This window comes from Apus apus, chromosome 1 (genome assembly GCF_020740795.1).
Source record: "Apus apus isolate bApuApu2 chromosome 1, bApuApu2.pri.cur, whole genome shotgun sequence".
NCBI lineage: Eukaryota > Metazoa > Chordata > Aves > Apodiformes > Apodidae > Apus > Apus apus.
Window position 1 is genome coordinate 153,935,745 of NC_067282.1, and position 21,782 is coordinate 153,957,526.

The window sequence follows — 21,782 nt, forward strand, 5'->3', positions numbered from 1 at the left end:
CATCCACACAGCCTGGCTGGGGCTGTGGGGAAGAGCTGGAGAAGGAGGGAGGAGAGGGTAGATTTAAAAATAGTCCCCATCTCATTTTTGCAGCTGTCATTCAGGGTGCGTAAGCAAGCCCGAGGCCTCCCAGCTCCCGTACACACTGTGCCTTACATAATGGGAGATGCAGGGGCATTGCTTTGGGCCAGGAACAGGCAGGGACGTGACATTTATGCTGCCCTGCCAGAGCCCATGAGCAGCTCCCGGGTGCCTGGGCCCTGGAAATGGCCTCTGGGCTGGGAAAAGCAGCTCATGTAGCTGGCAGGGGCAACCCAGCCAGAGCCACAGGCTGGGGAGGAGGCGAGGGAGAGTGGGGTGCAGCCCGAAGGTGAAGGCTGGCCTCTGGGTATGGGCTGCTGGCAGGAGCTGCCGGGCTGCTGGCAGGAGCTGCCAAGCTGCTGCACTGCTTCTGGAGCAAATGGCTGTGGGAAGGGGTTGGTGGGGAGGGCTGTGGAAATGCCACAGTAGGTCCTGGTGGTGACCGTTCGCCTGAGGAGAAGATGTAGCCACAGGTGGTGGATAAGGAGGGTGCAGAAATGGCACCAGGAAGTGGAAGAGGAAAGGGGGTTCAGAGCAGCTCCTCAAGAGGATTAGAAACTGGGGAGAGCGGGAGGATGGGTCTGGGAGGCAGAGGAGAGGGACAGGCGGTGCAGGGAGGGACAATGCTGAGGGTAGCTGGCAGGGAAGTGCAGGGAGGAGTGTGGATGGAGTGTTTGAGAGGGAGGCAGGGTGACAAGAGCAGTGCTGGGACTGGTGGGGGCTGGGAAAATGGAGGATGATTGGATTGCCTGAGGGAAAGGTGAAGGTCCATCGGAGCAGTCAGGACTGCCTGTCCCTTTTTGTCTCCTCAGTGCTACAGGCCAAACGTCGCAAAGGGCAAAAGAGCACTCCACATCCCCCTGTGTCAGCCATGCTTAGGCTTGGGTGCTGCTCCCACATGCCTTTTCCCTACCCCGAGCTGCCCCAGGTCCAAAAACTGCTGAGTCGGGGGAATTCCAGAGTTGATGGGCTCCACATGCGGCGGCAGGTCAGGAGGACAGTGCTGGGCAGCGCTGGGGAGGCTGCAGCTCCGCGCCTCAGCCTCCCAGCCTCTCATCTAGCAACTCTTCCACCCCTCCCACCTTCTGGCCAGGAACTGAGCCATATGTCTGCTAGCTGTAGGATCCTCTCTTCTTCCAAAGATCACTGGCTTTCATGCTTTCTACGCCAGCAGCCAGACTGCCTCGGGTAAGGCATGAGTCATGGTGGTGCAGTTATTTAAAGTGTGTCTTCTGAGCGCTAGCCACGTGCCTGGGCTGTGCAGCATGAGCAGGAGAGCACAGTTGGACCCCAGAGTTAACACGCAGAGGGCCGGCCGCCAAAAAAACTGCTGAGCCCTGGTCAGCTTCTTCCGGAGCAAAGGGAAGCCTTGGTGTTCCTCAGCAGCCCCCCCTCGGAAGGGAGAACAACGCAGCTCAGCCCAGGCTCAAACAATGCTGAGCTATTCCCATAACCAGAAACCAACCCTGCTGCACAGGAGGTGGCCCTGTTGTCACCTGGGGGCTCAGCAGGCCTGGGGCTGGTTTGGCAGCCAGGCATGCAGCCACCCACTGCACGGAAGGCATGACCCAAAGCCTCTGGGATGGCGCTGGGATGATGCCTGGGTTCTCCTGGTGCTGGAGCAGGAGCTGCAGTCCAACTCTGAGACTTAACGCAGCTACGGACTTCTCACAACTGTTGGGTAGAAAGGGATGTCTTATCTAGTAAATATTTATGGCATATTCTAATTAATCCCTGCTGTTTTCCATTAGGATTGACATCCCAGAGCAATGCATAATTCCCAATGTATGTCCTTCCTGGCTCCACATCACTCAGTGGGACTCTATGAATGAGTCCAGGCTCAGGGAAGCTCATTCTCCACCTGCATCCTGCTGGGACTGACTGAGGTCCCAGGCACACACCATGCTTAGGCTGAGCCTCACCACAGCCACCCCACCCTGCCCCACTGAGGAGGGGCAGTAACAACCACCAGCCCTTCACCTTGTGCCCTGGCAGGAGGGTTGAGGGGTTGCTGCTGGCCAAGATTGGGCATTTCCAGGGTACAGAAAAGGAGGCATCACTGGTGAGTGTGGCATCTGCATTGCCAATCAGCAGCGAGGAGCTGAAAGAGCAGAGCTGAGTTTTGCAGGGAGATCATGTTAAGGCCAGCTAGATGGAAGATCTCAGCTGTGGTTCCTCCTGGAGGGGATTTTCTCTGAGCCAGAGCAGGGGGAGCACCTGCAATCTCCCAACTGGGACAGTGAAAGCTCAGGGCTGTTCTCATTATTTGCAGGGCACTGAGCAGCATCCACAACTTTCCCTTCCTTTGGACCGGGCCTCCCAGCACTGAAACAGCCTTTTCCCAGAGTCTGGCTGCTTCTGCAGCCTCATGGGCATTACTTTCTCAGGGAGGGTCTCCTCCTGGGGGTGTGGTGCCTTCTTGAGCCCTCACAGGATCACTTCTGTCTCCTGTAATATCTGTCATTTAGCTTCAAAGCGTCACAAAAGGTATCAGGGAAGGTATTTGTGCTAATTGCTCATTAAACATTTCCAGAGAAAGCCAGGCTCGTCTTTTCCAGGACAGCAACAGCAGGAGAGAAATGTGCCAGGTAAGGGGCCTGTTGTCTTCTCCACACCCAGCTCCTTACTGCCTCCCTTTTCTGGCCTGTTGGAGGGCTACTGTGTCTTTTTCATCTCTCCCTTTGTCTTACTCCTTTATTCCCTTCCTTCCATCTCCTTAGCTTTCTATGCTTTTTTTTTCTCTTGGCTAGACTTTGCTCTTTGCGTTTCTTTTGATCTGTCCTCTTTCCTCTCCCCCCAGTGCCTCTTCTCTCTCCCCCTTCAGTCACATGTTAGTCGTAGCTACGAGCCAAAGCAGTGCTGGAGCTGTCAATAAAGAGCCCTTCAACTCCTACAAACCATATTACAGCCCCAAACACCATTTCTACCCAAGACCGTGGGCTCCAAGCCCATCTGCAGCTCCAACCTCTCTCAGCTAAACCCTCCTCCTACACAACCCCACCACACTAGACCTCTCTGCTACTTGTTGCTACAGCTGTAAAAGCAGGGATTGACACAGCAGGGGAGGGATTGTAGCTGCTCAAACATGCGCTTCGTGCACCAGCTCTTCCATTAATCTACTACATCAGGCCTGTACAGGCTAATGTTTATTGCATGTCTTCTCTCCACTGCCTGGAGTCCGTGTGCTCCAGGCTCCTGCACACCTTGGGACCTTCACTGCAGTGATGGGATGGCCTCAGGGGCTATGTAGAGTCCACTTTGAGCCTGGCCTGACCCCAGCTAACAAACACCAAGGTGTTCTCTCAGGTCTCTCCCTTCACTATGAAGTTGTTTTCTCATCATCTTCTTCATTAGGATATCTGGAGAAGGGGTCAAGACAGAGAGCAACAATTGCACAATGATTTAGGGCATGAAGAAGTATTTATGTGAGGGACAGCAGGGCTTTGGGATTCTGCTTCCCATTGATCATCATGTTATCCTGATCTTGAGCAAGACTGAACTGAGCTATGATCCTGTTTGCAAGCTGAGACATCTTGGGCCTGGCTGCTAGTAGGCCAGAAAAAAAATCAGGGTTTCTGGAAATGGAGCCGACCACTTGGGAGCCAGGGTTGTACTCTGTGGATGGCTCTGAAGCAAAGCCTGGGCTGGGTGGTGGGTAGCCTGGAGCTGCTTTCAGGTGGGATGATAACCTGATACCTTGACGACAATGTCTGGTATATTAAGTCCTGTGGTATTTTTGTAATAGCAGAGCTGTTAATCGCAGCTTCCCAGCTAAATTGCACTTGAGTAATGCTCTCATGACTTGACTATCTCCCCAGTGTTTTAATTAGTCATTTCTGTCTTCCCTACTGCAACACAGTATTAGTACAAAATTATTGTTATTAGTACAAAATGTCTGCCCTGACACCCACTTCCATGCAGCTCTTTTCAAGATGGGGTTGAATTTAGCGACAATGGGTGCTCGTCAAGGTGCTTTTGGAGCCTCTGGAAGGAAAAAAAGCATCAACATAGTGAACAGACCCAAGAGTAGACCTTTTGACATGCTTGTCTTCCTTGGGGGCTGACACCTGCAGGCCTGTAAGGCTCCCACTGGCATCAACTCTGATACTGAGCACAACAGAAGCAGAGGAGGGCTCTGAGGAAGGGCAGCAATGACAAGAGCTTGGGACAGAGAAGATTCAGAGGGTCCGTGTACCCTGACTCCTCTGTGTGCATGAGAAAGCAGAGCTGCATCCTTACTCCTGCTTCACACAGAGCTCTGCGGGAGCGGTTTGTACTCGTAGATAACGCAGCTCGGTGATCACAAAAAACCTGCCTCCCTTTTGGCTTGAGCAATTAGCCCGTCCTCAGTGTTTCCATTAGTAAGCAAACTGAGTGATGGCATTAGGTAGTTTGACATAATCCTGTTTGCCTACAAAGACTATACAAACTCCTGCTTCTGTAAGCTCAGCGGGAGTCAGACTGCATCCGCCTCTTCTTTGGTCATAGTTCCAAGCCTCTTTTTAACCAGTTCTTCAACCTGCTTGGAAAAATTTCCTCAAGCTCTCGCTGCGTGTCAAGTTGCACGTTCTTTGCTGCGCTGCCTACACAATTCTACAGAGCTTCTACTGCCTCTCCTCCCTCCCAGCTTCTCTCCAAAATTTTGCTTTGGGGTAAGTAGTTCCCCAGTGCCTCAGGCCAGTTGTGTTAGACACACAACACAGGAATTCAGTAAGACAAAGGTGTCTTTCATCAGACAATGGCATTTATGCCCCTCTATCATCATACTGCCTCAACATGTATGGTGTGTCAGTGCCCCATTGCCACTTTACATCTGCTTAATCTGGAGTTTAATGAGTTTTCCTTCGCTGTAAACCGGTGGTCATGGGTATGGTCACTCCAGTAATCCCAAGATAATTTTGGACATCCTGGGAGGGGTGGCAGAGCCAAATGCAGCTGTAGTATCTTTCAAAAGATGAAGGGTGTTTTGGAGACTTCCAGAAGGCAAGAATCCACCTTGCAAAACTCATCATCTCAGCTGGTCAGCAGAGACTGGTCTCAACAAGCTGTTCAGAACAAGCTCCCCTCATCTCCGGCCACGCTTCTGCAATCCTCGCATCTGCCACCTGCTCTGTCATTAGCTCTTGGGCTGTAGCCAGAGACTGTGGCAACACCTGAGCTACTAATCGGGCTATTGCAGCAGCACTAGCAGAGCCAGGGACGCCTCTGCCAGCCAAGCCAACTGCTCCAGGATGTGTCAGCATGTAGCCTGAGCTCTTGCTGTGCTTGAAGCCCCTCGTGCTACAGTGCAGCAAAGAGTGACGTGCCATGCAGATATTTTTGCCTTTTCTATATTTTAGCCTTCGTCATCAGCCAGGCAGGGCACTTGTGGGAAGTGGGGAAGACCAGGAGGAGCTGTGGTGAGAGGAAGAAAGGAATCAGGTTGATCAGGGGTGAATAGCACAGGGGTCCAGCAGGAGGCAAAGGTACCATGGGGAGGGATATGGCTGCTCACTGGTGGCAGAAATCTCCCTTGCACCCAGCTGCTGTTTGCTCCCAGCATCAGGCCACAGCATTTTGGGAAAATAAGTAATTGAAGTAAGGAAAACAGAGAGGTGAGGGAGTGGAGCAGGCTGTGGCTCTAGAGAAGAATGCTTGCCAAGTTCCCCAGGTGGATGAGCTCCCACCTGGGGAATACCAGCACCCATGGTGGCATAAACTGGTATAATAGCCTGAGAGCTGGGAAACTCTTCCACACTCCTGGGGTCTTCCTATAGCCTCTGGCAGGTGCATGTAACTGCAACCATTAGAGATGCAGTTGCATCCGTTTATCTTCCTTTCTAGTCTGCTTGGTGAAGCGCACCACAAGGAAGAGCAGACAGACTCAGCTGCAGGCCAATGTGAGCATTTACCTCCCTGAGGTCCAACCTGCTTTCCTTGGCACAGTGTGAAGAGACCACAATCACCCAACACAAGCACACGCTTTGGCAAGGCAGGCTCCAGGCAGGAGTGAAGCCAGCTGTGCTCCTGGGCAGGAGGCTCATGAGTGGCTGCAAGGTGGACAGCCATGGCCCTGCAGCCTGCTTTGCCTGTGACAGGGCCTGGAAAGCCAGCCACTGCCACCACAAAATGAGTAAGATCCTGCCAAGTGACAATTACCTCCAGGAGGAAATATGGCTCCCTCCTAGAGCAGCAGTTTTGAAGTCTGCCACCAATATCCTCAGGTGCAGAAGAGGGCAGCCAGCAGGATCTCCAGGCACAGGAGGGGAGACAGATCTCTCTGTGGGTTTGGCTGGCAGGGCAGCAGCACAGCCTGAGATGGAGATCCTTTTCTGTCGGCAGACCCTGCAGAGAGAGGGGCAGAATTAAAGACAGTGAAGTAAATGAGGGCCCTCTTGCTAGTTGTGCTTTCTGCAACAGAATTATATCACAGAAAAATACCTGGCCAGGGTTTTTTTGGGGTTTTTTTGCAAGATCATAGCCAGCTCTCTGCACCCAATTGTCTCAAGGTCAGTAAGCCTCACTGGATAACATCAATGGGGTTTTTCAACCAGGAAACACAGCAACCCCCCCTTTTATATCTCAGGCTGTGAAAGCCAAAAGCCACCTTCAGCCATTTGTGAGAAGCTTTGCCACCCCACTGAGGTGACACAGGCTTCTCCAATGGGGTGCTATGTTCTTGCTTTTGTGGCTTCCTCATGGTGATGGGCAGCTCACACCAGCTCTTGCAGCCCAACATGAGCAGAGCAGCTCTGGGGCAGACATTTGTGCAACTTTGCAGGATACTCCATGTATGTTAAAGGAAGATGTCCAGCCCCAACCAGTTCTGGACTATGAAGTTCTACTGGCCAGACAAGGGAAGGGTCAGCACACAGTTACTAACACAGACCTCCACTTCCTAATGATGCTTTGCAGATTACTGTTGTGGTCCTCAGACGACCTTGTTCAACCAGTTCATCCTGCTTTCCAGGAAAGCTCAGTGACCACGGGCAGAGATCACTCAGGTGCTGCTGGAAGACCCAGGGTCTCCACAGCAGCTCTCAGAAGTCACTCTGTGTACTCAGAGGAGTCAGCACTTTGGTGTCAGGCATCCCACAATATAAAACACTGGGGCCAAGGCTGGATGGACTCAGGTCCTTTTGTAGCATTTTGAGGTGCACATTGAGAAGCCTGGAGTTTTTTTCTTGAAAATATGGAGTAGGAAAATCTCCTCAGCCATGATGTTGTCTGAGTGCTGAAAGTCTGTATGACAAAGAGATGTGGTCCTGTCTTAATATGACTCTGAGGGAGTACGTGTTGGTCGGGTGGTGTATTATTCCAGGTTTCTACTTCTGTGCACTGGTTGGTCGAAAGATTCCTAGAACAAATATTCCCATGGAGGAAAATAACATTTTCAAAGAGCACTGTCCCTTTGGGGAAGAGAGTTAAGTCCAAGATCAAAAATAAAGTCTTATCAGAATAAAATAAACTTTCTTAGCTGGCTTTGTATTAACCAGTTACTCTCAATGGCCAAGTTTCTAGTTTGAAGGACCAAGTGAGGTCTCTCTTATGTGACTTTATACACTTGTACTGGGCTATGATTTATAATCTGAAATGTAGGAAAGTTTCTTTGCTTATGTTTCAGAAAATCAGCAATTTGTGTATCCTGTGCTGATGTGTTAGCACTTAGGCTGTAGGTTATAGTGTTCAATTCCCTGGCCAACAGCAACTGCTTATGCAGCAAGACTGCTCTCCTCAGCAGTGCTGAGCACCTTCAGCTCTGCCTTGGAGTATCACAGCCCACCTGTGCCCTTTCTGGGCTCATTTGGTTGGATCCTGTTTTCATCTGGGTTTGTCTAACCCTTTCCCTTCCTCAGTGGATGGCTGGCAATGGCGTGGCTGCAAGGGCTAAGCTGTCCTCTCCTGGTGTGTCTCTATCCCATTCCTCTCCGTTGTCTCCTTCCCGATGTGGAGCAGCTCCCAGTGCTGGTGGGAGCAGTGTGAGGTGGCAGGAGAGACCGATGGGTGCTGGCCCCAGTGCTCATGCTCCCCACAAGCACGATGAAGCTACAGTCCTTCCCCAAGCCTTGGCGTCTCCATGTCTGTGCTGGAGGCAAGGACAGTGCTGTGACTCACAGGTGCCCTGCAAGAGCTGGCAGTGTCCCCAGAGGGGAACCACCATGTCAGGAGCAGCCCAGAGGGAAGAGCTGGAGGATGATCATGCATGGCAGTGTGACAAGCATGGAGCCAGGTGGGGACAGGGAGGTTACGCTGGGCTGTGCCGGCTGGGAGGAGGCCCAAGCAGCTGCTGCCCATGGTGGGTCAGCAGGAACATGCAGTGTTTCACTGGGTGGGGAAGGGAGCTCAGACTCCCTCGCCTCCCTGAGATGTTTGCACCTGTGTGTAAACACCTCAGGTGTCCACAGGGTTCTGTCCTCCTTCCTCTGCTCCTCAGTCCTTCCCTGGCTTGTGTTCATGGTCTTCCAGACACCTCTGCTGCTCCATTCCCCCCTGTTCCCTGCCGTGCTGCCAGTCTGTCCTGCCAGGGACGCAAACCCCAGCTCTCCCCCAGCAGTGAGGTCTCCAGTTCTCCCCTGGTTTTCCTGTGTGCCCACAGCCCCTCACTTGCCCTGTGCATGTTGCCAGGCGCCGCATAGCGATGCTGGGCACAGGCAGGGACAGAGGGTGGCCTCAGTAGACTTTGGAAAGGCGCCCAGGGCCTGCTGTGACGTTGCGGGAGCCTGGAGCAGCAGCACGTGTTGACAGTGAACATGACCGCAGGGACAGCAGCGACTGCAAAAGCTCCTGTTGCTGAGGGTCGCTGGACTTGGTCCTTGCCTGAACTGGCCAAGCTCTGTGGGCAAAGCAAGGCCCACGGAAGAAGCATGTCCTGCTGCAGCAGCATTGCCCGTTGCCCTCCCTACACATCACGTTGTCTGGATTATTCTGGGTTTGGCTCTTTTTTTTTTTTTTTTTTTTTCTGATGAAAGCCACAGCTGCACCTTCTGCAAGCAGTTTCGGGCTGATTCACTTGAAGGAAAACTTTGTCCTTAGTGGAAACACCCCGCTGAGTAGGAGGGACATGCTCCCTCCCAGGGATCTGCTTCCTTCAGCAGTCAAGCTGTACCAGCAGCACAGCAGACTGCACGAGGCCAACCAAAATAAGCAAAAAAAAACCCCAACCCTGATTAGGCCTCAGCAACTACAAAATAATGCAAGTACCACACTCGCATCCTCAGCATTTGAGGATTTGAACATTTGAGCATTTGAACAGGGAGAAAGTTCTCCCAGGCCTCCACCTGACCCTCCTAAAGGTAAAGCAGCGAAGTTTGGCCCTTAACCTTCTTTGCAGAGTGCTTTTCCTATCCTGCTGCTGTGTGGCTGAGAGCTTCTTGGGGGGATAAAAGTCCTGTCTCCCTCCCTAGCACATTTACCACACTGGAGTCACTTTTGCTGCTGGCAATGGCCACACACAAATGGGCCAGCACACATGTCAGCCTTTGGCTGGCCAGTATGGCTCAAAAGCACCAGGGGTGATGGCCAGGGTTTGACCTTCACCAGAGTGTCTTGGGGCTGGGGGGCAAAACCTTCGCTCTTCAGCAGTTTTATAAAAAGCAGACCAGGTTTCTGGCAGTGCCGACGCAGGCAGCAGTGGGGGGACAGTGGAAGAACAGCTCTGCAAAGGCCAGGGCGAGCGCGTTCCTGGCTGTGTTTGAATTGGAGCCCAGCCACGGACTGAAGGAAAAGCACAAGGTTTGGGAGGCAGCTAACCTTGGCCACGGCCAGCCTCTCGGCTGGGGCCTGTTCTCTGGCAGAGGACACACACGGGGTGGGAAGACCTGGCTGTCTCTCTGTGCCCGTGGCGTCAGCCTGGTCCTTCGCACCCGCTGGGCCGTGGGACGGCATCCACGTGAGCAGGGAGCAGGTGGCGTTGGCAGGAGCGCTCCTCCGGGACGCCAAGGACTTGGCGGGTCCCGCCCCCAACCAACACTGGTGTTTTTCCACCTCCTGGTCCTGGCATGTTGGCAAGCACAGGGACATGGGGAGGCACCCACTGTCAGCGGCCCCTGCGCCATGTGTTATTCCATCCCAATAATCCCGGGCCTCCAGGAGGCTCTGGGGCAGCGGGAGACGCTCTGCTGCCGGAGCGAACTTGGGCTGTTTTGCTAGGCCTGTATTTAAAACACAGAGTGCAGGGCACAGCTGCCTTACGGCCTTCCACGCTTGCATAAGACTTTCCTCCCAGCACCACCTCCCTCCCTCTCCCAGAACAGCCCGATTCATGTCAGAAATTGCTGCTGTCACAGACTGAAAAGCCCGAGGCTGAAGTGTGGCATTTTCTACCCAAGCTGTCTCCTCCTCTCAGGTGGGAGCCTGCCTGCTTGGTGACTCAAGTTGCAAGTTTCCTTCTTAATAATGGAGCCCCCTGTGACGAGTGTCTAAACAACACCCCCACGCCCCTTGCTTTGGAGGTTTCAGAAGACAGGTCCCATCTCGTTGCCGTGCCTTGCTGGAGCACTCTGTTTGAGGACCCACTCAGTCGCTGCCCAAACATCTAGCAAATATTCCCACACTCAGGCACTAGCTGAGTGCAGGGCTCCGGCATCGCCTTTACTGATGGAGACCAGATTCTCTATCCCTGCATACTGCTTCCCTGCACCCTTCAGGCTCCCTGAGACAGCACCAGGGCAAATACCTCAGGAGGAGCCAGGCTCTATTAAGCCCATTCCCTAATCCCTGCCCAGGCTGTGCAGCTATCAGCTGTAAACTAATTCCAGGCCCTACCACTTGACGTACCTGTGCCCAAAAAGGGAAAGGCTCCATGTCTCCCAGCGTCACAGCCGAGCAAATGCAGGGCAGGGATCAGGAAGGCACATACCCTCGATTTTCCATTGCCAGAAACATGTCTAAGGGCAAGTGTTTGTGTGTGCTTTAGATAAATGATTACAAGGGGTTTGAGACACAAAGGGGAAAAAATAGTTTTGTTGCTTAGCAGAGTGTGACAGTCACGTGGCGAGCAGCAGCCCAGCTCCCAGGGCTTGCAAAGCCAAGGGCAAGGCAGCTCAAGCTCTTCCAGGAAGAAATTCAGGCTAGAAGGGCTGAGGGGGCATGGGTAAAGATGCTAGCAGGAGCCAGCAGCCAGTTTGGTTTCCTCAAGTACATCCAGAGCAGCTCCCTTCAGCAGCTTTTTGAAGGAGGTGGTGCAGGGAGCTGCGAGCCACCCCTCGAGCAGGAGGCATCAGGAGTGTGGTGGGGCTGGAAAAGCTGGATCACACAGCCATCCAGCACATATGGCTGGGATAGACATTTCAGCAGCTTCTGCAGCACAGAAGGGCCATCGCCTCTCATTTTGCTGAAAAGGAGCAGCTCCCTCCAACAGAAATTCTGATTAAAGCTGAGAAATGAGAGGTTAGAAACAAAACCAGACCATCATCACTGCCTATTCTCATATCCAGCCTCAAGCCCAGCCCAGTCACCTTGAACAAACATTCACAGTAGGGCAGGCATGGCCTGCACATGCACCTTGAGCCCTCCTTTGCTTAGCAAGTACTCCAGCTGCCCCAGGATAAACCCAAACCAGTTTGCACAGAAGGGAGAGAAATGAACCCACAACCAGCTCCTACTCTGCAGAAACCACTGCCCAGAAACGCTTCCTCTGGCCCCTGCAGTGACACCAGTCAGACCCCAGCCTGGCCCCACAGGCAATGGCCCTGGCGAGCTGCTGCAGAAGCCAGGTAATTTAGGAACTCTCCTCCCTCCTTTCCCCTGGGAAGGACAGCTAGTTTTCCCCCCCCGCCCCAGGGAGCTAAATCACAGCAGGCCCCAGGAAGGCCAGGCACACCACTCCTTCTTCCTATGCCCCTGCTATTCATAGCAGCACGAGGTCGGGGGACAGCTGCCCTCACCATCTTGCACAAGCCTGAGCATCACCAGGCTATTCCTGACCCGAGACCTCTACTGAGCACACCCCAATCTGGCAGCCTGGGCTGTGAGAGGAAGACACCACATGTGGGTTCATCCAAAGGCAGGCAGAGAAGGTGGCCACAATGGCAAAGGAAGGGTTTTCTCCCCACCAAGCACACACACCACACAGCAACAGGTTATTATATCATGCTTTTAATACAAACTTAAAAAAATCTGGAACAATAGAAACTGTACAGATTTGATCAACCTTTTTTTTTTTGTTGGGTTTTTTTTTGTGTTTGTTTTTAACTAAATCTCTAGACACACCAATGTCCCGTTCCAAAATATTGCACAACATTCTGAATACAAAACTCTTGATTGTATTCCTCCTTCGCTAAAGAAAAAAAATTAATAAGAAAAAAAAGAAAACAAAACAAAAAGACAGCAACCTCCCTGGATCCCCCTCTCAATAGCCACCTTCTCAGGAAGAATCCCAAGCAGAGCACCCACAGACTTGTCCTCTTTCACTCCTTCTCTCCCACAAGGCAACTGTCAATTTCACTCGTCAGGGCGGGAGGAAAAGGAGGGAGGCTGAGTGGGGAGAAAGAAATCTTCACCACTTTTTTTTTTTAAAGTTTTTTTTCCTGAAAAAATATTTTTTTCTCTCCTCTTTTTAAGAAAAAATCTTGAAAAGAAAAAAATTACAGTTTTTTTTTTTACGTTAGAAATATACATATATTATATATACCTCTTACATTTTACAAATGTAGCAAATTATTCAATACAAACAGACATCAACAAAAAGAACACAAACCCATAAAAAATAAAAGTTAAAAAAAAAATGTCTCTCTTCTCTTCCTAAGAAACCAGGTAAATTAGTGCAGGTTTTTAAAAAATAAAATTGAAGCTGAACGCCTACATCCAAGACTAGAAAAGGCCTGAAGAGGCCGTTAGTTTCCATTGCTGCCTGATGCTGGAGGAACATTTCTGAAGCACGCTTTTTTCCTTTTAAGATACAAAGAGGTTGGTCCCTCCTCTTTTCCTCCTTCCACTCACACCACTATTTTTAAAGCAGGTATAATACGTGTGGCAGGGCAAAGCGGCATCAAAGCTTCACACACATAAGCAGGTGGCTGGGGGGGCATCCCCGCCTCTCCCCTCCTTCCCTGTGCCAGAGGAGAGCAGGCTGTCCCACAGCAGCAGCTCACAGGTGGCTTGGCCAGTTGTGGGAACAGCAGGGGGGCAAGTGGATTGGGTCCCTCAGTCCAGAGTGGCAAGTGGGCTGGCACTCAGCAGCACACACTCCTGGGGAGAAGGATGGGGTGGCAGTGGTAACATCTGTAAGTGGGGGGGTTAAAAAAAAGAAAGAAAGAAAGAAGGGAAACCTGACAGCTCTGCCATTCCTCAGCAACTTTTCCTAGTCTGGAAACCTGTGGGGTTAAGGTGGTGGGCACTGGTTTGGGGGAAGCCAGCTGGTCTCCACACTCCTTACCCACCCACTTGATGACAAGGAGCCTTCTTGTGAACCCACACTGGGAGCGAGGCTGGGACCCTGCCTCCCTCAGTCATGCAGCGAGGGCGAGGGAAAGGACATGCTGGGAACACTCCTCAGAGAGCTCCAGGCAGCCTCCCTGGGACAGCCCCTTACTGCTGCAAAGGCTTATTGGCAACACAACCACAGGAAGGAGGGAGCGCCTTCATCTCCGCTAGAGGGAAAGGGAGCGGGAAAAGAATGAGTTCAAGCTCATCTCCCCTGAAACAGGGACGTCTTGAAAGAGTATATTGGCTTGACAGCTGCAGGAGAAGTGGGTTTCAGAGGGTGCTCCAGAGACATAATTAAAAGAAAACCAAACCTTAAGTTTGGGAGGCAGCAAAAAGCTTATTTTTCTTTTAAACTGAGAACTTCAAAGACTGGAGTCTCGTCATCTCCATCTCTCTCCTCTTTGCACTTTTCCATACTCCCACAACAGCCTCCAAGGAGACCTCCTTCCTATGTAGAGAGCCTCCACCCTGCCTGGACAAGAAGCAGCCTACTTTTGGCTTCCTGTGAAGGTGGGTTTCGGAGTCCCTGACACAGAAGCGACTACTGCCCAGCTGCAGCACATTGTCCCAGGGAAAGCTGCAGGAGCATTCCCAGATCCCAGCCCTGCAGCAGGGAGGCACAAGACATTCACAGGCTGGGACAACTGCTCCCCTTGGAGCGCCCATCCCCACTCTGCTCTAAATCTGCTGCCATCTACGTTGACACAACCTGGCTGGAATGATGAGCTTATACTAGGTGCTTCCCTTCCACACCAGATCAGCCACCTCCTCCTGCTCCTCCAGAAGAGGATTTTGTCAGGCGTATGCCTGGCTGAAAACATTAACCCTTACGACACCACTCGAGAGCAGCTTCAACAACATAGCCCTTTCTCTTCCTCAAAAGTAATGCTGCCTCTCTTAACTTAAAAAAAAAAAAAGAATTCCCTCTCCTAGACAAGATGAATTCACAGCAGGGAACAAGAACTCAGACCCAGATCACCACCCCAGATAACTGCTGGTGGATGCTGTCCCCTGCTGCTGGGGAGAAGGTCCAGGAAGCAGGGGCAGGATCCAAGTGGGGCCAGAGCCACCTCCCCCAGCCACAGGGACAGGCAGGTGGTGTTCCTACACCACAGGGCTGTCACCCAAAATGGCCAGTTGGCCCCAAGAGGGCACAGAAAGGCTCCCTCCTCGCTCAGACAAGGACAATAACTGGAATCACTAAATTCAAAGCACTGTTCTCCTGTAGCAGTGGCTGGAAGTGCAGGCGAGGAAGGGAGCAGGACGAAGCCATTTCACAGTAACACTCTGCCCTCCCTGCTACGTGCTGGGAGGCGGTCAAGGAGAAGAGTTGGTGCTTTTCAGCACAGAGAGAACAGCTGACACCAGCATGGGCTGGAGAGCCTGGAGCAACAGCAGCACAACAGTCTACACCCATGGGCAGAGAAAAGCAAGCCCACCCACCCGTTTCTGGCTAGCACGCAACAAAAGTGTGTGTATCTCCACCAACACTGACTCATCCTCTCTCCCTGTCCCTACTCCAGCGAGGTGGTATGAAGATGTCGTTCCTAAATCTAAGTGGAAGGACCCTGTGTCCAGCGTTGGGGCGGGTGCAGGGAATCAGGAACATCGTGACCTATGTTTGCACCAGTCCTGGGCTGGAGAAAAGGGGTGGGGATAACACAAACCGAAAAAATCCCAAGACTCATTTAAGGAGTAAAAAAGTGAGTAGGAAAAAAGCACAGGGACTGAGTTAAAAAACAAGTCAGTGCTTCAGGAGCGTTGCCACCACAGCGCAACAACACTGGGCTCTCTCGTTTCCCAAGAAGCTATATTTATAAGTTTTGAGTATTTTCTGTATATTTTTAGTTTTCTTTTCTCTCCCTCTTTTGTTTGTTTTGTTCTTGTTTCCCCCCCTCCCTCCCCGCCCCAAAATACTCTCCTTCCTTGTGTTCAGTTGGCCAGGACAACAGGCTGAAACGACTGGCTGGGGTACTGCATGGCATTCAGGTTGTAGCTGAGTCCTTCCACGAAGGGAGACTTCTCTAGGAAGAGGCTGTTGGTGCTGCCACCTAAGACCTGAGCCATATCGAAGGTACCACCTGTGCCAGTGTTGAACTGCGATGCTGGCGGGATGCTGCTGGCCTGGGTCTCACTGGCAATGCCGTCGAAGAAGAGACTGCTGGCTCCTGGTGACCCACCATTGTAAACGAACTCCTTGGCGTTGGGGGAGAGCTGCGACTGCGGGGCTTGGCTCCCAGCACTCCCGATGAAGTTCAGAGAGTGCATGGACAGGGAGAGGCCCTTGTGCTTCAGCAGATTGGTGGTGGGAGACCTGACCATCCTTGGCTGCTGGCCAGCCCCTGCTCCACCACCCCCTCCTCCAGCTCCTCCGCCCTTCTTCATCTTGGTAGAGCCAAACTTTGTGGCAGCAAAGGTGGCAGTGGTGAAAGTGATGGGCTGGGCAGAGCGAGGGATGAAGGTGGGACTAGGTGACTGGCCGAAGGAGGGGGACGGAGAGTTGGACAGTGAGTTGTCCTGGCTGCCAATGGGGACAAATACCTGGGCGTCGGGGTTAAAGCTGCTCTTGATTTCTTTGTCCAGCTCCACAGCGCTGCAGCCCTCGCTGTCATCCAGGTAGAGGACCTTAACAGAGCCCTTCTCACCAATCTGGTAGGAAACCTCAAAAGGATCGATCCAGACACTCAGCTCTTCTGGCACGTTGGCACGCACATCCTCCACAGCCAGCCCGCTCCGCTTGGCCGCCAGCTCCACCACTGGATCCACAGTCTCCCCTATATGGACACAGCGATAGCCAGAGCCCTTCAGAGGCTTCTCCGGGTACCAGTGACCCTCATATTTCTTCTTCAGCAGGCGCTCTAGCTCCTCACCAAACAGGTCTGCCCGCCTCCGAGGAAGCTTGTTGTATAGGTATGAGATGATGAAGTTAAGAGCAACTTTGATCTCCAGATGCATACTCCCTTCACAGCAAGCAAGTCAGGGCAGTGTATTAAAAGAGACAAAATGACACACGCATAGACAAGATTTGGTTCCGAACAGACCTAGGGAAAGAGAGAAAAGGATGGATGAACACCAGAGAACACAACAACTCTCCACCTGTTGAGACAAATAGACAAGATTTTTCATTAACAAAAGCCGAACAAGCAGTTTGCATGAACACTAACAAGCAGTGATGCTCTCTACAAGTACCAGCCGAAATTTACTGGCCCACAAAACAGAGAGATGCTCCTCTACAGAAGAAGTAAGGGTGTAGCTTTACCCGCCCAGAGGCACATCCCCGCTGCCAAATACCGCTGCTGAAACCCAGCAGGCCAACTGTCTGCTCTGGCAGAGCTATTTCAACACATCCAACATGCCTCCCTGTGCCGTGGCACTCAGCTGCTTCCAGCAAAGCTCACCTGCCACAGCCTTTCCTGAACATAAGTGCACGAGCTGAACAGCCTCGTGACTGGCTCAGCAGCTTGTGCCCGAGACCTGCTCGTGCTCAGGACAGCAGGGCCAGCCTCTCTCCTGGGAAGCCGGGTGGTTGTGCCAGGTGCTGTGTCCTGCTGGCACAAGCGCTGAAGGGACGAGAAGGAGCAAGGGAAGGTGCTGAGGCACCCGCTGCCAGCCCATGTTTACCATCCCCTTGACTGGCAGGGGAGTATCTTATTAAGTGTACCTAGTTGAGGCTCTGCCTAGCTACAAGCCTAAAATCCCAGTTTAATTCAGTTGGGGGGGGGCACAGGGAACATGTGCAGGGCCACAAGGCACAGAGGTGGCGACAGCCTGTCCAACAGTGTTCACATCTTTTATCCCTGCACAGAAGGAAGACAAGCTCTGCCAGGAGCAGGTACCTGCTTAATACAAACTGAAATTACTTGCCAAAAGACTGAAGTAATCCTCCTGCCTTCCTTTGTGAGGAAGTCTCTGAAATGGAGAGAACCCACAAAAACCCACAAAAGCACAATGCAAAACCACAACACCAACTCTCCCATTATACATAGATTTGCAAACAATGACTGTCTGGGTGGAAAAAAAAACAACAACCCAGGTAGGTCAGCACCATGCTCTGTCACCCATCCAAAGAAAATGAATCCCACAGATATTTTAAGAGGAAGCACACTTCCAATAGCCTCCACGCCTTGCCAGGAGGAAGCAGAATATCCAGTTTTTAATTGGCAGCTTCATCAGAAGCTGCTCTTCCTTCAGCTGCCCTCACCTTGCTCAAACAGAAACACCGTGTTCAACCCTCTTCCTAAAATGGGCTTCTGGGATGCTCTCACGCAGCCATCAAGCCTATGTTTATGACTTGTGCCAATTATTTGGGGGTGGGGATGGAGTACAAACATACAGTGTCAGCATTCCTCTGAGAAACTGGGAATCCCAGCAGCACAAGGAAACAAAGGGGTGCGGATTCTATGCTTTTTCTGTACTCATCAGAGTTCAGAGAGGCTTGGCTTAAGGATGATGGCAACCAGAAGCAGATCCCACACCTCAAATCTGCCAACAAGGTGGCGAGTTCTGGATGGAATCCCCTTCAGGTTTGACTCAGCAACAAGAAAAATCACAGGAACACGGGGATGGAAAAGAGGAAAAGAAGTCTTGCCTTTAAAACCTGTGTTAAAGAATTACTGTAGTGCAACAACTTTTGGTAGGTCACTGAGACCTGACCAAGATCAAGTAAGAAAGCATGAACACCAAAGAAACAGGTAACCAGTTTTTCAGAGAACAGCAAGGAGAAGCCACTTTCAAAAGGCAAGAGACTCAGCACAGAGAGGGAGCCTTTTCCAGAGAAAAGGGCACAAAATAAACCCCCTGAAAACCGCACCTAAACATTAACAAGAGCTTATGCAGCCCATAGTACCTCAAGGGATTACACACAGCCCTCTTGCTCCTTTGGCTTTGAGGCATCTGAGGGAGAGGACTACTTGGGACCTCAGCAAATTTAAGCAGGAACAGAAGAGCTAGTTTGTAAATATTTTCATCTCATGTGGTAAATCCTAATCCAGATAAAAAAATCTATTAAGAAATCAGAAATTATAGATTGGGAAAGGAGCAAAGGCCAAAATTTGTTACCACCCTGTTTGCAACACAAATGTCTCAATATACTTCAAGGAGCCCATAACCTCATCAACCTTCTGCAAAAGACAGCCAGGAGATACAACTATAAATCATTACCTCCTTTTTTCTTTTCTTGAGAAAGTACTCCTCCTTCCTTAAAGGAGAATACTCTGTACCTTGACTATGGAAAATATGAGTTCATTAGCCTAATAATACCAACAGCTGCCAAGGTAGCTGCTGATACTTGCAGAAGACACAAAAAGTCAGAGATATCACTGACTCCTCAGGTTGCTGACATGGTAAGATGTGCTCCAGTAGGACTTCTCCAATCTCTTTCCACAGCACCAAAATAGAGTAACATAGTAACAAAAGAAAATAACCCCACAGCTGAAGCAGCACGACTCCAACACAAAAAAACCCCGACTAAATATTAATTGTAAAAGGTATTCTGACAATCATTCCATGAAGAGAGGCCTGCCCGCATTGCCAGCATTTCCAAAGTAAAGGCTTGCTGTCCATGGGCAGAACAGCGAGGTGCGGGCAGGGAAACAAAGGGCCGTGCCTCTGCTCTGCAGGGGGGGAACGCAGCAGCCCCCCCAGACCCCCCCGTTTAGCAGCTCACCGACGGGCTGAAGGAGAGAGGCCCAATAATCGCTCGCATCAGAGGCGAGCAAACACGGGAATGATGCCCTCCCTCCCCTCCTCGCTACGAGAACACGGCGGGTGACCTTGCCAGGATCCCTCCAAGCTCCCGAGAGATGTCTGGCCCCGGGGAAGCGGCGGGATGCCTGCCGCCTCACCCTCTCCAGCGCCTTTCAAGGTGCCACAGCAGACCACACCCGCGCGGAGTCCAGTACAAGGGCCCCCTTCTCAGTCCAACCCCCAAATCCCACCGGGGAGCGGCGGCGGGACGCCCTTCCCCTCCCGCTGGGCGCACCCGAGGCAGGGGGTCAGCCGCCCTATCCCCGGGAGAGCGGCCATTTCTGGTGACCCGGCCGGACAGCTCCCCAACCCCCCCCCCCCCGCCTTCCCCGCACCCCCCAACCAAGCCGCGGCACACGCCGGGAGTTGTAGTCCTCGCCCCGCTTCCCCAACCCCACGACCTACTTCACCCCCGCACTACGCCTCCCGCGGCCGGCCCGGCCCGGCGCTGGCTCAGCTGGGGCAAGACACGAAAATTTTCCACAGCACATGCGCTCTGGCGAGCCCCGCCCGCCCCGGCGCTGCCCACGGCGGCGAACACGCCCCGCGGCCCGGAGCTCGCCGGGCAGCCGCCCCCTTCCTCCCTGCCTCTCCCTCCCGGCAGGGACGGGGAGGCGCGTCCCCACCCCCCCGGCAGCCCTCCCCTTCCCCCCCCAGCTGCGGGACGGAGCTCGGGGGGCCACAAGCCCCGTGCCTCGCCGTCGTCCCCCCCCCCCTCCCGCTCCCTGTCCCCGTGCCCCTCGGTGGGGCACGGAGGGGCCGCAAACAAGGTCCCCAGAGGAGCCTTTCAACCGAGGAGGGAAAGGTCCCCCAGAAGGGCGAGCTGCTGGAGCCGCGCAGCCGGCGGGGCACCGCGGCGACCCCCGAGGCCCGGAGGAGGGAGGTGGGGGTGCAACATCCCCGACTTCGCTCCCCCTTCCCCCTCCCCACCCCCCCCCAGCCCCCACCTGAACGAAACCCACGGCTCGACATTCCCCTGCAGGCGAATGAGCGCTCCAGAGGGGCGGCCGGGCCCCCCTCGGCCGGACCCCCCTGCACGGAGGAGAAGGGGCTTCTCCGCCGGGAGAGGGGCTGGCGGCGCCCAGCCCAGCCCCAGCAAGCGCCTTTGTTGTCGCCGGGCTTCTCCCCCCCCCCAAGAGCCCGCGGGGACTGGATCCACCGAACGGGAAGGCAGAACACCCGGGCGACGTCCCCCCCCGTCCCCGCCACCGCCCCCGGGCCCAGCGACTCTCCCCGAAGCTGCCGGGGCTCTGCCGCACCCCACCCCGGCACCCCCCCCATCGGACTGGGGTGTCAGAACAAAATGGTGAACTGGGGCATCGCAAAACATCCCCGACCCAATGACTTTCATACTCCCCCCTCCGCACCCCTCGAAGCCCCGTCAATCCCCCCACGGGCCCGGCAGCCGCACGGGGGCTCCGCGGCCGGAGAAATCGCCTCAGCCGGGAGGAGCGGGGGGCTCTGGAGCTCCCTCAGGCCGAGCCCACAAAGGGGATGCGGGCTGGGGGGGAGGCACCCAGCCCGGGAAAGGGGGGGGGGAGGGAAGCACCCCCGGCCCCACTTACTTCGTCCTCGCCTCCAGGGCCGGCGGCGGCTGCCAGGGTCGGCGGGCACGGCCAGCGGAGCCCGGGCGCTGCGTGCCAGCCTCTGCCCCGCTCCGTCCCCTCCCCGCTCTTATCCCCGGCGGTGCGTTTACCTCCGCGGGGCGGGCCCGGGGACTGCGGCGCGGGCCAGAGGTGGTGATGGACGCCGGGCGGTGGGGACGCGGGTGCCGATGCCTGTCGCCGCCTGTGCCGCCTCGCCCCGGCCCGCCGGCCCGCCCGCCGCCGCCCGCGCCCTGGCCCCAACTGAGCCAACTCACGGCAAACTTTCACCCTTAGCAACCCCGCGCAGGGATCCGCGCTCCCGCCCAGCGTGATGCGACCGCGGAGGGCGGGCCGGGACTACTTCGCCGTCCCCGCCCGGCCCCGCCGGGTCCTGCGGCGCGGGGCCGGGTTCCTCCCGGCTCCCCGCGGGGTCAGCCCCGCCGCGGCCGCAGAGCGGGGCGCTGCCCGCCCCCTGGCACCGCGGAACCACCCGACCCTGGCCGCCAGAGGAACGCAGGGGGCTTAGCGGGGATGAGGGTTGACCCGAGGATTTCCCTGAGCGGCTTAGCCCGAGCGGGGGCACAGCCAGGGGACCGGACCGGCCGCGGAGGAGGGAAGGAGGCGGCCGGCGTTTCCTTCGCCTCCGCGCACTACGGGTGTTCGGCGGCAGGACCGGCCCCGGCTGAGCGGGACCCTGGGGGACCCTCGGATCCCCGAGGGAAAAGAGCCCACTGTGCAGCCCCCGTGAGGGCTGCAGGAGCTCCCCAAGCCCCGCCGGCGGCGGCGGGAGGCGCCCGCCGGGGGGGAGGAGAACGGGCCACCCCCGGCTCCTTCCCGCATGGCAGACGCTTCGGGACCCCCATGCCGTGACACCGCGGAGGGAGCGGGCACGGCCCGGGGGGCAGCTCCTCTGGGGACACGCCAAGCGAGACCTGCCGGCTGCCACCCCCCGCGGGCAGGGGCGGG

The 21,782-nt window shown here is 54.4% G+C and overlaps 2 protein-coding genes and 1 long non-coding RNA gene across 4 annotated transcripts; 1 reads left to right on the forward strand and 2 right to left on the reverse strand.

Annotated features, from left to right (window-relative positions):
* Positions 1 to 3,883: 3,883 nt before the first annotated feature.
* LOC127393267 (uncharacterized) lies at positions 3,884 to 10,874 on the reverse strand. The gene is made up of 3 exons (XR_007891419.1): positions 10,837 to 10,874; positions 6,220 to 6,405; positions 3,884 to 4,065 (listed from the first exon to the last, which is right to left on the reverse strand). It is a non-coding gene; the product is annotated as an uncharacterized LOC127393267 (long non-coding RNA).
* Positions 10,875 to 12,140: 1,266 nt separating this feature from the next.
* On the reverse strand, positions 12,141 to 21,681 carry TOB2 (transducer of ERBB2, 2). Of its 2 annotated transcripts, none has more exons than XM_051623462.1 (2): positions 20,927 to 21,681; positions 12,141 to 16,526 (listed from the first exon to the last, which is right to left on the reverse strand). In XM_051623462.1, the coding sequence occupies exon 2, from the start codon at positions 16,438 to 16,440 to the stop codon at positions 15,418 to 15,420; it is 1,023 nt and encodes a 340-aa protein (XP_051479422.1). In that variant the 5' UTR covers positions 16,441 to 16,526; positions 20,927 to 21,681; the 3' UTR covers positions 12,141 to 15,417. The 2 variants fall into 2 exon arrangements, with proteins under 2 accessions (XP_051479422.1, XP_051479410.1); XM_051623450.1 differs by having other exon boundaries at positions 20,796 to 21,221.
* LOC127385013 (basic proline-rich protein-like) lies at positions 19,313 to 21,148 on the forward strand. The gene has a single exon (XM_051620212.1). The coding sequence runs from the start codon at positions 19,313 to 19,315 to the stop codon at positions 21,146 to 21,148; it is 1,836 nt and encodes a 611-aa protein (XP_051476172.1).
* Positions 21,682 to 21,782: the final 101 nt, after the last annotated feature.

Excerpts from the sequence above, each read along its gene's own strand:
- TOB2 (XM_051623462.1), bottom strand. The coding sequence starts at position 16,440 with ATGCATCTGGAGATCAAAGTTGCTCTTAACTTCATCATCTCATACCTA.
- LOC127385013 (XM_051620212.1), top strand. The coding sequence starts at position 19,313 with ATGCCTGCCGCCTCACCCTCTCCAGCGCCTTTCAAGGTGCCACAGCAG.